At 38.2% G+C, this 14,629-nt stretch overlaps 1 protein-coding gene across 1 annotated transcript in view; it reads left to right on the top strand.

Moving 5' to 3' along the window:
- Positions 1-14,629, top strand: part of LOC129109431 (F-actin-uncapping protein LRRC16A-like) — a 60,962-nt gene continuing 46,333 nt past the window's right edge. Inside the window, exons 1-2 of the mRNA XM_054621503.1 lie at positions 1-40; positions 4,224-4,321. Coding sequence (XP_054477478.1) covers positions 1-40; positions 4,224-4,321 — 138 coding nt within the window. The remainder of the gene's footprint in view (positions 41-4,223; positions 4,322-14,629) is intronic.

Here is a 14,629-nt window from a genome sequence, read left to right as displayed (position 1 = left end):
ATGAGCGAGGAAGTGTCAGAGGTCCCCAAAGAGCTTCTGGGTAAGAACAGATCATTTGTAGCCATGTGTCCGGACTGGAACAATTACTGTCATATTCCTGACTCACAGTGCTCTTTAGTGACTTTTGCAGTGTCCTTAATCAACTGATACAATACAATAAATACCATTCATACAATGAACGTATGGTGGCTGTGAGACAATAGTAATGCTAGTATCTCCCCAGTGTTTATAACATCCAACCCCTTGTCCCTACTGGGCCAGGTTGTTTGTGACATTTTTATTGTGATGATTAGAGTATCTCTTTTCAAAATGCCAGATTCTTGAAAACACACATTGTGAAACAGTCACAATCAGACTTTACCTTATACAGTATTAACAGGCTGTTCATAACAGTCTCCAGTGAGACTGTAAATGCTTCAGCTGTGTGTATACATGGAGCACTGCTGTCGTTGATCAAGGTGCTTGAACTGTTAATGTTATTCAGAATACAGTTTATATTTGGAAGAAATACAAGATAGTTTCGATGCAATCCCACATAACTTTGAGGGTAATTCATCCCGCAGTAGCCTTGGTCCTCTCTCACATATCTGGCCTGGAGTTTTAACATAGCTGGTAGGCTCACTTGGTTCTGTCCTCTTGGCTTTAAGCCTGCCATGTTTCTTATGCTTTATTTGTATTGAGTGTGGACGTACCTAAGGGTCCTGCAGCCTGTTTGGCTCAAGCTCTGAGTTTCTTTGTTTGGCAAAGTAGCTCAGTTTTTAACACCTCAGTGCAATGTTGAACAAGCACAAGCTCTCTCTCACACACACACGAGCCTACAATGTACTTTTGGCTGCATTAATTTCTTAAGGAGACATACAAATTGCAGAATGTGGAAGAGGCTTAAAGGAAAATGCATGGTCATGTGGTCAATTGGTCAGGCATGACTTCATTCACTGAGTCACAGAATGTTTCAGCCAGTCAGTCGGTTATTCTGCTCGATTATGTGTACCCGTGGTATCATTTTAAAACATTGTGTCCTCACACAACTATCATACATTTGCTTCTGTGTTTTCTGGCCTGTTGTTTGAGCTCTTCTTAAATTAGAAGGAGCAGACACTAGAAGACAAAAGTTTGTTCCTTTACTGTTACAGTGTACATAGCATAGTATTTCCTATTCTCTTAAACTGACAATTTGGGATTTGAACTAGAATTTGAAATCAGCACGCAGTTGGTCAATCTGAGTCCTATGATCTCTGTATCTCTGTATTTTGGATGTGCACATCTTGTTTTTTCTTTAGCTGTGTGGATACAATCCAGGTAATCATGAGGTCCATCTCATTAACAATGATTCCAAAGTCTTTAACTTATCGTCAGCAGGTTCTCTATCTTCACCCCCTCTCTTAAAGAATTGTCCTGATTATGGATGACCACTTTTCCAAACACGGCTCACTTAACATAAGGAATTTAGTTTGTCATGATGCTGTTGCCATGTGGAGTATATAACCAGCCATTGTTTGCTCGTGATTCAGTGTCATACAACTTCACTCTTGGCCTCCATCACATCAGCATGATGCTGCAGATGGAAACACCACGGACTGAGTTAAAGAACTAACATGAAGCAGTGAGGTGTTTGTGGGCTAACTAAGAAGACATGTTACTGACATGCACTCAAACACTTCATGGAAGGAGAGGACAAAGGAGAGAAACAGACTCACAAAATACAGTTTGAATGAAATAGGAAATGTTTTTGTTTGAAGTGACATAAGGCAAAGACATGTCTCAGGTTACCCATCGGAGCTCAACAGGCACTTGAAGCTATTATCTCAGAGCAGCTAGCGGCGGCATGCTGTGTCAAAACAGAGACTGTGTCGTGCTGTCTGAACATTGAAGAGTTCTCGGTATGCTAAGGATGCTTACATGCCTTTCACCTGAGACTCTGTTTGTGTTTGTTACTGCTTGTAAACTGGTTTCTGTTTGTTGCAAAGCAAAGCTCAGCTGAAGCTAGTGAACAGTTTGGAGCAATCTGTGCAATCCTGTCGCTGCTCGCCTTTGGACTTGGGCGGAACAACAAAACAACACGCAGCTGGCGTTAAATCCAATAACCTAGACTGTTTTTTTCTGTCAAAGTTTCCAAATTATTTCTTGGTTTCCTTGCATACACATAGAGAAATGTTGATAGATAATGACCAAATTATTTTTGCTGGCTTATAGTCACCTCTATTTGTTAGTTTGACTCATTAAGTATACATAAAACAACTCATGCTTTACATGTTGTTTCTGTGATCTTCCAGTAAACACCTAACAAAGTGTTTGCAATGAGCAACTCTCCGGAGTGAAAGATATTAAACCACAGATCTCATCTGTGACATAATCAACACACAAATCTGGAAAGTCCAAGGATCAATAAATGGGCGACCGACTTAATGGACTTGTGAATTGTTTGTTGGAGCTTTCTCCACCTTTCACACGAGTCCCCCTTGAAATTCATTGGAGTGTGACCAAGTACACATGCCTTAACTGCCTAATTTAAACCACAGGGCAGCTGGCTAGTAAAATGTCCGTTCCTGTCATAGTTTTAATGAATGAGCAGAAAAATTAAATTTGTTGAAAAATGATATACAAGAGTCTGTCAGGGGCTTTTTTTGTGTCTGGGACCAAAAATACCCAGTCTCATTAAACTACTACATTTTATAGAAAATCTCTGTGGATAGAGAAATCTCTGTGGATACTGGGTGTCTACAGCTATAGTTTTAGAAAGCTGCAGTAGGAAATGATGTACATTTTCCATGGAGTTTATTTAGAAAAGCTGGCAGATGAACCTAATTATTAGTTTCACTTTGATCTGATGATGGTTTGTGGAAGCCTGTAGGCAAAGGGGATGCAAACATGCCAGCACAGATGTACAACCATACAAAAAAAAACCATCACTGTCTCATAAACACATGTGAATAGACTATATCAGCCGCTGTGTGGTGGGTGAGTGACCCAGATCTGCTCTCTAAACCAGTTCCCTGATAGTGGAGGCTCCCACTGGGTGTGAACAATTATACCAAACAGCAGAAACACACCCTGTGTGTGAGTATTGCTATGTTTATAGATGATCCAAATATTATTTTGGTCCAATTACTAAGTTTATGATCAAATACCTGCAGAAATAATGACATTCCCATCAGCCTGAGTCACTTTTTTTTTTCGTGCTTATTAGCAAATGTTAGCATTCTAAGTATAAAACTAAACGTAGATGCTGAACATGGTAAACATCATCATGTTAGCATTGTTGTTGCGAACATATTAGCATGCTTGCATTTAACGCAAAGCACCACCGCCTCTGTAGAGACTTAAAATGCTGTGAGATTTTACCAGGCAAAATGTACTTGTAGTGTGGCTACAGCCATATTTGGTTATATTTTTATTATTTTACTGTGCTTTTCTAGAAACATAGATAATAAAAATCTACTACCAGAATGAGAGATCAGTCCTACCCCGTCTCTCAAACTTGCTGGACATCGGAGAGCCCTAATATTTTAATACAATTGTTCAATCTGATCAAATTGAAGAAGGAGGGTCAATTTGAAGATAAATGTAAAGCCAATGCGGTCTGACTGCACCATTACTCTTGATGCTTGATAAATGTCCAGAATGATTAATTGATTATCAAAATTCTTGTTTAATTCATTTTCTCTTCCTCTTACAAATATTTCCAGCACTATTATCATAATAGTATAGTGTAATATATATAATTAATAAAGATAAATATGTATGTTAGGACATGCACACTGTTTGTGTATTTGATGTCAGAATCACTGGTTGCTTTTCGCATCTCACTACAGATGCGATGACATCTGTCACAAAGAAATCAGTCTTCAGAAGAAGGATTCATGATGAGCAAATTAAATGAAAACCAGAGGAAAGATCATTCCTCCGGTGGTGTGTTAAAATTGGACTTGACATTTTTCATGGACGTACTTTTCTTATCAGTGGCAGAAATGCACTGATCTGTGCTCTGCTGTAGAGGTCAAAATGTTGAAATTCTGACTCAACTTGAGCTCAATGATTCAGATTGGGTCTGTGTTAAGACTTTGTGGAAAGAGCCTACAAAGTAAGGAGATTGTAATGCATGATTAACCACTTGGCAGCTATTCTCTTCTTCTAATTTAATGCACATCAATGCAAAACTTTCCAAGTGTTGAGACTGAAGCTCACCTTCTTTTTTTATCTCCTCTCTCATTTTCTCTGTGCAGAGAGTGTGAGGGATGCAGTGGGGAGGAAGGTGAAGCTGTCACTGAGGAGGAGAGTCAAACTGGAGATCAAAGGAGACAAGACGGAGAACAGAGTCCTGGTGAGTCAACTCCATCTGCTTTCAAGCTACTTCCTCATTAAGGAGAGTTAAATATGTGCCTGTCTTCTTCTCCCACGTATCTCTGCTCTTAGAATGCAGAAATTTCATTTAAGAACATCATTTAAGAAAACGTCAGTTTTCACCCCTCTCTCTCTTCAGCACTTGACAGACTTTCATTATTTTAACCGTTGCAGTGAGCATCACTTCACTGCATTGTCTTTTCAGGTTCAGTTATACTTAGATTTTGTGGTAATTGCCTGCATATCAAAGTTGGAGAGATTGTGGGAAACAATGCTGGCATTACCCTGAACGTCTTGTTTAGTTTGAGGACTGGTCATCGTAGTAATTTAAGTCGTAATGGGAACCTCCACAGCAGTTTGACAAAAGCATTAATATCTTTGGTCACATTCACTTCAAGTGGAACCAGTATCATTAGATGCAGAGAGGTTTCTTCCAACACAGAAGGTTTTGTTAATGATTCCCAGTATGCTTCCCAGTATATGTGTTGTGTGATTTTCTCTGTGGGCTATATGTGTGCCAAAGTTTAAGAGTCCTTTGCAAATTGAACAAGAAAGTGTTGCACGAGATCCGAATAACTAATGATCTTTCCCAGTTTGATTAATCAGACTCAAATATGGAAACGAGTCATGGATTCAGTGAGTGAAACTAGTCAACACATTTTTGCCTATATTGTTTTACATGTTGCAATTTAGAAACATTAAAAGAATGCCTGTTTTTGTTTGCAGTGTACGCATTAGTGTGCAGACAACTATGACTGGATTTGTTTGATAGTCAAACAAACTTAAAATTTTGGTTCTTGAGTTATAAGATGTGATATAAGATGATTCTTTTTTCAAGCCGACATCAGAAATAATGATATCCTTGGAAAGTGTAAGCCAAGCTGAATCTAAAAGTATGTGTACTATGATTGTGTGTTCAAATTGACTGAGCTATGACACCAAGAAGGAGTATGATTTCGAAGCAAATTGTGGCAGCTAATGGTTTGAAAGTACCTTAATTCCCTGTATGAGCTGTGTCGGACCGGTACTGCTGCTGCTACTGCTGACTGTGTTAAACAGTGGGCCAAACTACAATAACTAACTTACAGTTTTTTCAGAACACCGGCACACACCTGTCTCTTTAACTTCACACAGTATTGGTCTGACGTATCTCCCTGCACGCCTCCCCTCAAAGTCTACTTATCCTTAATGAAAAGTCATGCTAAAACAGTAAAAGCATCAGCCAAAGTTAAACACATTGGGCCAATACTGAGGTAAGCCATACATCCAGTCCCACCTCTGACTATGTATCCACGTTGGCCCTCAGTGTGTCTATTGGCCAGGTGAAAATAGCAGCTCAGGCCATTTACTGCTCACTACTGAGCAGTTCATTCACTGAATGCTGAATAATTAATACCTGGTAGATCATTAAAAATGCATACTGGCTCTTTCTGGGCTTAAAGCGGATAAAAAAACTGAAGACAGTTAAGACGGAAAAGTATCTTAGCAGCGTCCATAAAGTTTGATGGTTCAATCAGAAAGCTTTCCTTTGCTGTGAATGAATCTGCTCAACCTTTAATATGTGTGTGGCTCTGGGTGGAAATGGCAAGAGCCTTTTAGTTATACAACTCTCAGTGGAATGAGAAGCTTTTAGCTCCGTGTGGAGAAGACAAATAAATGAGATTGAAGAGAAACTAAAAGCGATGTGAACAGGACCGCACAGCTAGGTTGTCTATTTTAGGATTTGATACCGTATGACAATAACAGAACTATCAACACTTACATATTTTAACCTAAATACCCAGACATTTGTAGATACTGCAGTGAATTAAATATGCCATAGAGGGACATGAGCAGAGAGAGAGAGGTGAGAGACAGAAATAATGAGCTAGACCTTCACATCTCTTGTACTCCTTAAATGATCTGGGAGCAGGCTGAGGTGGGAAACCGCAGGAGAGAGCAAGTTCATATGCAAGAACATTGCACTTGTCGGTTCATGTGAGGTAATCATTAACTGGAGACACATGATTAATGCTGGAACCTGGAGCCATTAGAGTGAGGCTGCTTTTAAGAGATCCATATGAAGCTCTATGGGAGGATTTTTTCATAGTGAAATATCAACTTCACCATATTCTATTTTACATTACTAGTATATAGATATGTCAGAAAACCTAGACTCAAAGGGAAATTCCCCTATTCTCCGTTACTTATTCATATTTCACCTCTGTTTAAATTGCAGCAAAACCACCAATTTCAGTGGAAGCAGCATGAGCCTCCTAAAGCTTTTAAATAAACTTGAATTTTACACAAATCTTTTCAAACTTTGTTTCAAAATCTAATGTAATGTCAACAAAAATAAGTTATCTATTGGGCAACTTGTCAGTATATATGCTTTGTACAATACCCATTGCCCATAGAACGACCACAGTTATGCAAATAAGTTAAGTTTACCTTTTAGGACTATGAGAGTGGCTCAAACTGATTTGTGGTGTTCTCGATCGTACACTAATGCTTCAGAAAGGCACAGGAATTTATATGTTTTTTTGGTTATTTGTTGAATAGTGTTTTTTTACTATTCAGTATGTGTTTCTGGTTCTCCAGTTGTCTGCGCACACAAAAAAGCATGCATATTCTTTATAATCTAGTCCAGTCAAGTGCTTGGTTTTGGGGCTAACTGTCTTGACGTGGTTATGACAACAATGTCATCATGTGGGAGCATGAAACAGAGGCTTTAGTGGCACACACACACACAACCATACACAAAACAATGCAAAGAAGTGGGAGTCAGAACTGGGAAGTAAGGAATTCCAGTGGAGTGGTTCTGGTATTTCATCCAGACGCAGATCATGAGAATGACTCGGAGAGTTTGTATCAACGTACTGCTTGACCGGACTGAACAAATAAACCAGTGTTTGTTGGTCTGCAGAAAACCACAGTTTGAGAGTCTGATTATACAGGAAGTTGCTCAGAGTGAACACAAACATGTGATGGACTTTTAGCCTGTGAGTGTTATTGTATCTAATGTTAGACACGATCATGAAAGAACAATATATATTTACAGATTAATTTGGGATCAGATGTTGAAATGTTGGCTGTAAAGTCAAACACAGTCACAAGTGTTTATAAGAAGTATACAAACATGATGCAGCAGAATTTTACTGATTGAAAGACCACTTTACTAATCACAGCGGTTACTGCTGAGCCTCTGAACACTGTATATCTCGTGTCTTGCAAGTCCATCAATTTTATGGAAGTGAAATTATAATATGCAGTACACCTTTAAGATTTAAGATATATTTTCCAACATGATAACTTCAGACATTCAGTTTCAGCTTCAGTTTATTTTATCTTACTCCATTTTCACTGCTATCACAAATGTAATAAAATCAGACAAATGATGATTAAGTAACATAACCTCAGATACTTATCTATTTGTTTTTTGGTTTATTTACTGGTAACAGTGCCCATTAATTAACAGTAATTTAAAAGTGCCATAGGCTGTTTGTTGAATCTGTAATCACTGAATGGATGTTACTGATATCACTGCTGTCTATTGGAGAGTAATCAAGTAATCTGTGTGACTAATAGGAGGAAAAAGACTGACTAATTCTGCTGCCTGCTTCCTGTGGCTGAGAGTAGAACACACCTGTCGTTGTAATATTTAATCTGTTAACCTCAGACAATATTACTGTGTGTCTGAAGTTGTCTTTTTAGAAAATATATCTAAAATCTTGGCGTACTAGTGCGTATTAGAGTTGCACCTCCATAAAGTTGATGAACTTGCAAGAGATGAGATTATACAGTGTTCAGACACAACAGAGTTTATCTGTTTAAACCGCTTTGACGTGATGTTGAACTCCATTATAATGCATTTTAGAGACTTTAAATGACGATAGAATAAATATTGAGCATTTGTCTACCATTATTACACATCTAGCTGCCTAATACCTACGTTTTAATGTAAGGTATTTCTAACAAACACACAACCGATCCATCTCCCATTGTGATTTACAGTCTGGATTTGATGTTTTTCGTTGACATTTATTGAACTTCCTTTGTCATCTTACTGCAGCCACACACAGCAGAGAGTTTGATTTAATGCAGACAATGCAGGGCAACTATCTACCGTGTACACTACAGCCATAATGAGGGGAGGAATATGGTTATTTCCTTTATCAATTTGCCTGTTTGTCAAATACACACAAGGCTCTCCCCCCTTCTCCCGCGGAGCTTTGCTCAGACTGGGAGTGGAGCACTACAGTGCCCGAGGCCTCTCTTAAGCACACTACAGCTTGATAGATACAGTCATCTCCTTCCTTTGAAGATGGAGGGATGAAGGAGGTAGACATAATAACTTCAGTCCATCAAACATACCCCGGGGAAGAGGCAATGGGAGAGGAGGGAGGATGGCAGACAGAGGGAGAGGAAAATGGGCAATGAGACGTACGGTACAGGGCAGAGGGGATGCAGAAAGACAAAAATCATAAAGTTGTGTACTGTAAAACTATTGCAGTGTGACAGACAGAAATCATTAGTAACAGAGTGTAAAGCTGGAAGAAATGGAGACATCTTGGCAAACATGATATCTTGTTTGTCAACTGTGTCACAATACAATTAAAGTTAATTCAAAAGGTATAGGATTGCTAATGGCGTTGCTATCTAAAATAATTTAGTATAACTATATATTATGAACGGAGAACAGCTTGACTCCAATCATTTTGTCAGAGATCATATTGCTTTCTGTTGGCATGCCATTAATCACGTAGAAGTGTTACTCATTCACAGATCCCTGGCTCCCATTTAAAACTACGACACTGGAGGGTTGGTGTGGTGATCACCTGATGTGAATGAAGGAAAGTGTGTGTGTGTGTGTGTGTGTGTTTGTGTGTTTGTCCTTGCCAGAGACTGTCACCAGTAGTTAACTGCTTTATTGCATTTCATTGTTTGCTTTGTGTGTGGGAGTGGAACTAACAAAGCACAAACCTGCTACACATCAGCACAATTCGATCTAGAGTAGCTCAGATTTTAATCTTATTTCACTGTACTGTTAAGATAATGAAGAGCGGTTAGAGCCAATATCTGATTCCAGGATGTCGGCATTACATGTTTGGTTTTCAGAATGGTTGTTTAGCCTTAACACATGTCCTTAGATCAAAGCGTTTTATTGTTCTATTAGGTTTTTACATTACACTGCAGAGAATAATCCGTCATGCAGCTGTCCTGTGTCACACAAAATGAAGGCTTTAGGGATTTTTTTATATCACTGATACAACATGATAAAACATGGGCCAATTTTAATCCTGTTTAATCATGTTAACACTAAAACAGATTGCTAATGTCTAACCAGAGAAAAAGGTGCATCACAGCATCATAATAGCTCTCTATATTTCTATGTTTCTCTGTGCTGAAGTGTGGTTTCCACTTTTCAACCACAGGAAGTTAGTCCTTTATTCAGTCCCTCTGACTGTACTTTCTTCCACTCCTCTGGATTTGATTCTGACCTTGACACTCTTGACCACACATTTTCACACATAAGCCCTCATCATTTCACAAATTTGTCCCTGTGAAAACTAAATATATTTAAACTCTGCAGTAGGTTAAATCAATAGTAGGCCGACAGAAAGTTTGGCCGTTTTCAAGTCTAACAAAGTCACCACACTGTTACCAAAGAACAATTTAGCCTTAACAATTGTATTGCATTGCAAATCCATTGCAGCATTTGAACAAATACTGTGCGTATGTTAAGAACACTAATATGTCTGAGACAGTCTAAATGTACTGTAATGTGGTCCGAAGGTGGAAAATGTTTAAGAAGCCTAGCTAACATCTGAGGACTGACCAAAGCCTAACATCTTGTCCAACTTGTCTTTCCTGCCATCCCTCCCTCCTTGTCATTAACCCAGAGGTCTATCATTAGGGGTAGTGACCCAGTTCTGTACTCCCTGATGATCACCTGTAAAGTCCTCTCATGGGAGCCTGCACTGGTTTCTTTTGTTGTGGTGCTAAAACCCCTTCCTTGAAGGCTTCAGAGCAACTATCCTCCACATTTTAAATTCCCTTTGATAACAGACTATGGTGTTCAGTCTTTGCTGTAGGCTGCTGAAGTTTTATATAGTGTGGTAGTTTTCTTTACAGAAAAGTTTTAGCTGGTAATTTATTGCAACTTTGCATTTTAAGTATTGTTAGCCCTGGTCGCTCGATCTCAGAGTGAAAGAATTATTAAAGATGGAGATATATTTGTATTTTTATTGATATGATGGTTAATGGTGGAACATATTGTAATATCTATGTTCCTATCTAAAAGGATCGTATATAGAATATTTGATTTAGTTCTGCCATATATTCAATCTTTCAACATGGTACATGTATGTTGTTTGTCTACATTGTTGCAGCCCATATTCCTTACTTTTAAAGAGCTGCAGTATAACTGAATGTTTGATGGGTTTTATTGTATGCGGTGAGATACCATAGCATCACTCTTTCAATGGAGGGTTAAACATAAACAAAGTTTACCATTTTGTGGTGAGCAAAAAATAGCTGTTCTGTGCCTTTAAATTGTCTTCATGGCTAATCTTTCTTTCCTTCCTCTTTTCTTTTTTTCTTGACGCCTACAGTGGGTTTTTTATTTTGGGATTTGTGGTTAGAGTAGAGTGACAAAAACCACATATGCAGTATGCATTTAAACCTTTGCTTGGTTGAGATGACACAAAAGTACTTTTCTTTGTCCTTTAATCGAGGTTAAGCCCGAGTTCAAACAGTTATAATGTTGTTTGGCACATGATCATTGTTTCCATTAAATAGTTAACTCTGCTTGAAGGTTCTCTGTATTTCTGACCATATGTGCTGTGACTATTAACATAATTGGGGGTCATTCAGAGCTAACCAGGCAGAAAAATGTGTCAAGCGGGTCAACATTTCCCTCCAGAGTACAGTATATACTGTACATCAGTGACTGTATAGTCCGCTATAGTGTGGTCTTTAATGATTTGTGTTCTGTTAATGAACCATATTAGACTCCTGCAATTACATTTACAATTGCAATTTTAAAATAATGTTTTAATATAAAATGCTGAAGTGGATTAAGTTTCAACCGAAAATGATTTTTTTTACGCTTAAATTTAACAATCCAAGTTTGCAATACTGTTATGTATACTAAATAACAGAAGACAAAATATACTAAAAAGAAAGATTCATGTGGCATCATAACAAAAGTTAATCTAGTTTTCTCTTAACATCGAAATGATTAAATGTGTTCATGTGTTTTGGTTTTTCAGAAAAATGTATGATGATAGAAAACAGAAAATAACAAATCTTCAGAAGCTAGAATCAGCAAATGTTTGAGAAACATATATTTAAACATTTAGTGTCCTCGGTCTGAAATAATCTCATTAGGTGCACTTCTTTAATCAAACAGAGCAATGTGTTATGTGATTGTAAATTTCCCCGCTGCAGGACTAATAAAGGATTATCTTATCTTATCTTATTGCATTTAAATAGGATGGAAGATCCCTAAAACCTCCTTACAGTGATTCCTCTCAACTTGAGGCTCATTTGCCGTGTCATACTGTGACCAATCCAACTAGAGCTCTCTTTCAGAGTAGTTTGAATGCAGATGCTAGTTTAGGTTAGTCAGGGAGTCTAATTTTAGCGCACTGAGCATCCACAACATGCTATCAGTCAGTTATTTCCAGGCTCCTTCTGAGTGGTTTGTGTCTGAAAAGTGTTGGGACAGAGCTGAATGAGCTAAGTTAAGGACCACAGTTCCCACGACTGTCATTCAGCTAGGGGTGGGCTGTATGACAAAATGTCACAATTCTTTTTTTTTTTTTTTGTTGGTTTTTAAGACCATTTTGCAAATTGCGGAATAGCAAGACCACACTTATTTCCTTATTTAAAAAAAATACAGCCCTACAAGATAACAAAACACAAAACCTAATTCCTTTCTAAATAACACTTTAAAGTTTGTTTAAAGTTTCATTAACTATTTATTTGTTACTTTTACGAATATTTACCAGGTATATTTTGAAATTAACATGAAACACTCTTCTCAAGGGTATAAATTAGATCCAAGGCATTTATTTATATAACACGTCAATTCTTAAAGCTGGTAAGCCTGCAACTCCCGTCATTTCTGTATCCCAAAAAGTGTTAACTGCATTCCAAATGAATCACAGCTAAATACGTTATTATATGATTGGTTGCTGACAATGTAGAATTTAGAAGGCTATTTTAAACAGCGCTCACTCCACATAAAAACCCTCATCACTTCCAGCAAACTTAACGAAGAATACTGTGGGCAAAGGAGCCTCACTGATGTGTTTTTATCTGGGCTATACCACAAAGTAATTGGTTATACTCTGTGGTATAGCCCAGATAAAAACACAAAAACACTGAATCAGTCAGCATGTTAGCATTTCAAATAAAACATTCCCAGTGTGGCCTCAGAATAAGGTTGAACATGCTCCTTATGCCCTATAGTCTGCTTACTCACTGTCACATTGTAGAGGCTGAGTATCTATCAGTCTCACTCTATTGCTCTCCACCAAGAATAGAGATTTTACTTTATAGCAAGGCTTAGCATGTTTCCAGTCCATAATGCCCTACAAAAGCCTCCCTGGAGAGATATTAACCATCCACAAAGCCTGGCTCCATGCAAGCACCGCCCACAGTCATTCATCCTCATTATCTCATAGGTCAGGGTCATTGTTGCTCCGACAGTCTTAGTAATATAATTGACCCTGCCTCAGGTCGTTGGCTTGATAGGTTTGGTTTTATAGTATAGTGCTGACTTTTAATATGTCTGGTTTAACTGCTGGATCAAATGCGTAAAATAAGGTCTTGTTACTACGTGGAGTTTTTTTTACCTTCTTTTATTTTGATGAAAACAATTAATGTCTTAGTTTGATGTCTGTTCTAAATCTGCACATGTTTTCTACACGTGAACATGCTGAACTGGTCTGACTGTCTCTGGTTTGGGAAAAGTCATACTGTGGGAAAAGTTGCTGCTCGGTGTTATAGTGCCATGTCCTGGTTGGTACAGTGTCAGTCTGCTCTGGTTGGATGTAATTGAATGAGGTTTGTAGGTCACAGACAACAGTCAGCATTGATCGGATGATAATGACATTTGTGCACTATGTCAAAGTGAACAGCTACAAGAACAATCAGGCCTAATCAATGTGATGTTTTCTGTCCAAACACTCAAGCCAGAGTGATAAAATAAGAATAATTAATTTATTCCAGAGAGGCTTGCCTGTCACTTAGTCGCCTGTATGATGAGTCTTTAAACTCATGTTTTCAATCTTGAAGACTATTCAGACTGTGAGTTTCAAACCCAATCAATACAGATCAGAGAATTATGTGTGGACAGTTTGTCTCTGCATTCAAGGACTCTGTGGCAGACATTTGCCACCACACGTGCAGATATTTTTCAGCAGAACTGCACTGACTTGTCAACCAGCGCTCTCGTATGTTTTTGCCGCATGGTTGGATTAATGGTGTCCTTGCAGTTGATGTTGCATTACCGTTTTTGTCATTGCCTTCTGCAAACTGCTAACCTTTACCCTTTTCCTCCATTGTTCTATTTTATTTCCTTTTTTAAAATTTAGATTATGTTTGTCATCATTACATACAGTATACAGATCTTATAGTGGGTTCAAATCCCTTTTAATAGAGTACATTGTAAAGGAAATGCCCTTCCTGTTCATTGTGTTCTGTGCTCATCATGACTGTGGATTTTGGCAGATCAGCAATATGTTGAACTGGCTATTGATGTTTTATGACCCTGACTCCATGAAATATAACACATTTCCTCAACACTGTTTTGCTGAAATGGGTGAAGACAGTGCCTTCCTCTTCAATTTTTTTTTTCAAAATCTTTGAAATGTTTAGGTATTCTAAACATTCTGAGGTTTTCCTTTTTCTAATTCCTCTAAAATGCATAGCGTCCTTTTTTGAGTTCTTACAGGAAACAATTAGTTTTACATAATACATCTCCTTAAGTCAGTTTACTTCGATTATATAAATCTAATCATGAGAGGATTGTGAGATTGTGCTTAACTCATGGCGGGGTATCATTCATGATCTTAACCACACTAATTGTGTTTTTATCATTAAAATCAGTGTTCAGCACTGAGTGTGTTTGTGTGTGCGTTATTAGTGCAGACTGATGTTATCTACCCGCTCCAGAGGGAAGCCAGGGGTAATGCCAACACAAGCCAAGAACGAAATCCCCCTCCCTCCTCCTCTCTCCCTGCTCTGCCTTTGTCTCAGTCATTCCTTTCTTCTTCTTCTCTCTCTCTCTCTCTCTCTC

Source organism: Anoplopoma fimbria, chromosome 20 (assembly GCF_027596085.1).
Source record: "Anoplopoma fimbria isolate UVic2021 breed Golden Eagle Sablefish chromosome 20, Afim_UVic_2022, whole genome shotgun sequence".
NCBI classification, from domain to species: domain Eukaryota; kingdom Metazoa; phylum Chordata; class Actinopteri; order Perciformes; family Anoplopomatidae; genus Anoplopoma; species Anoplopoma fimbria.
Note: the sequence above shows the minus strand (reverse complement) of the source record. Positions and strands in the feature narration are given on the sequence as shown.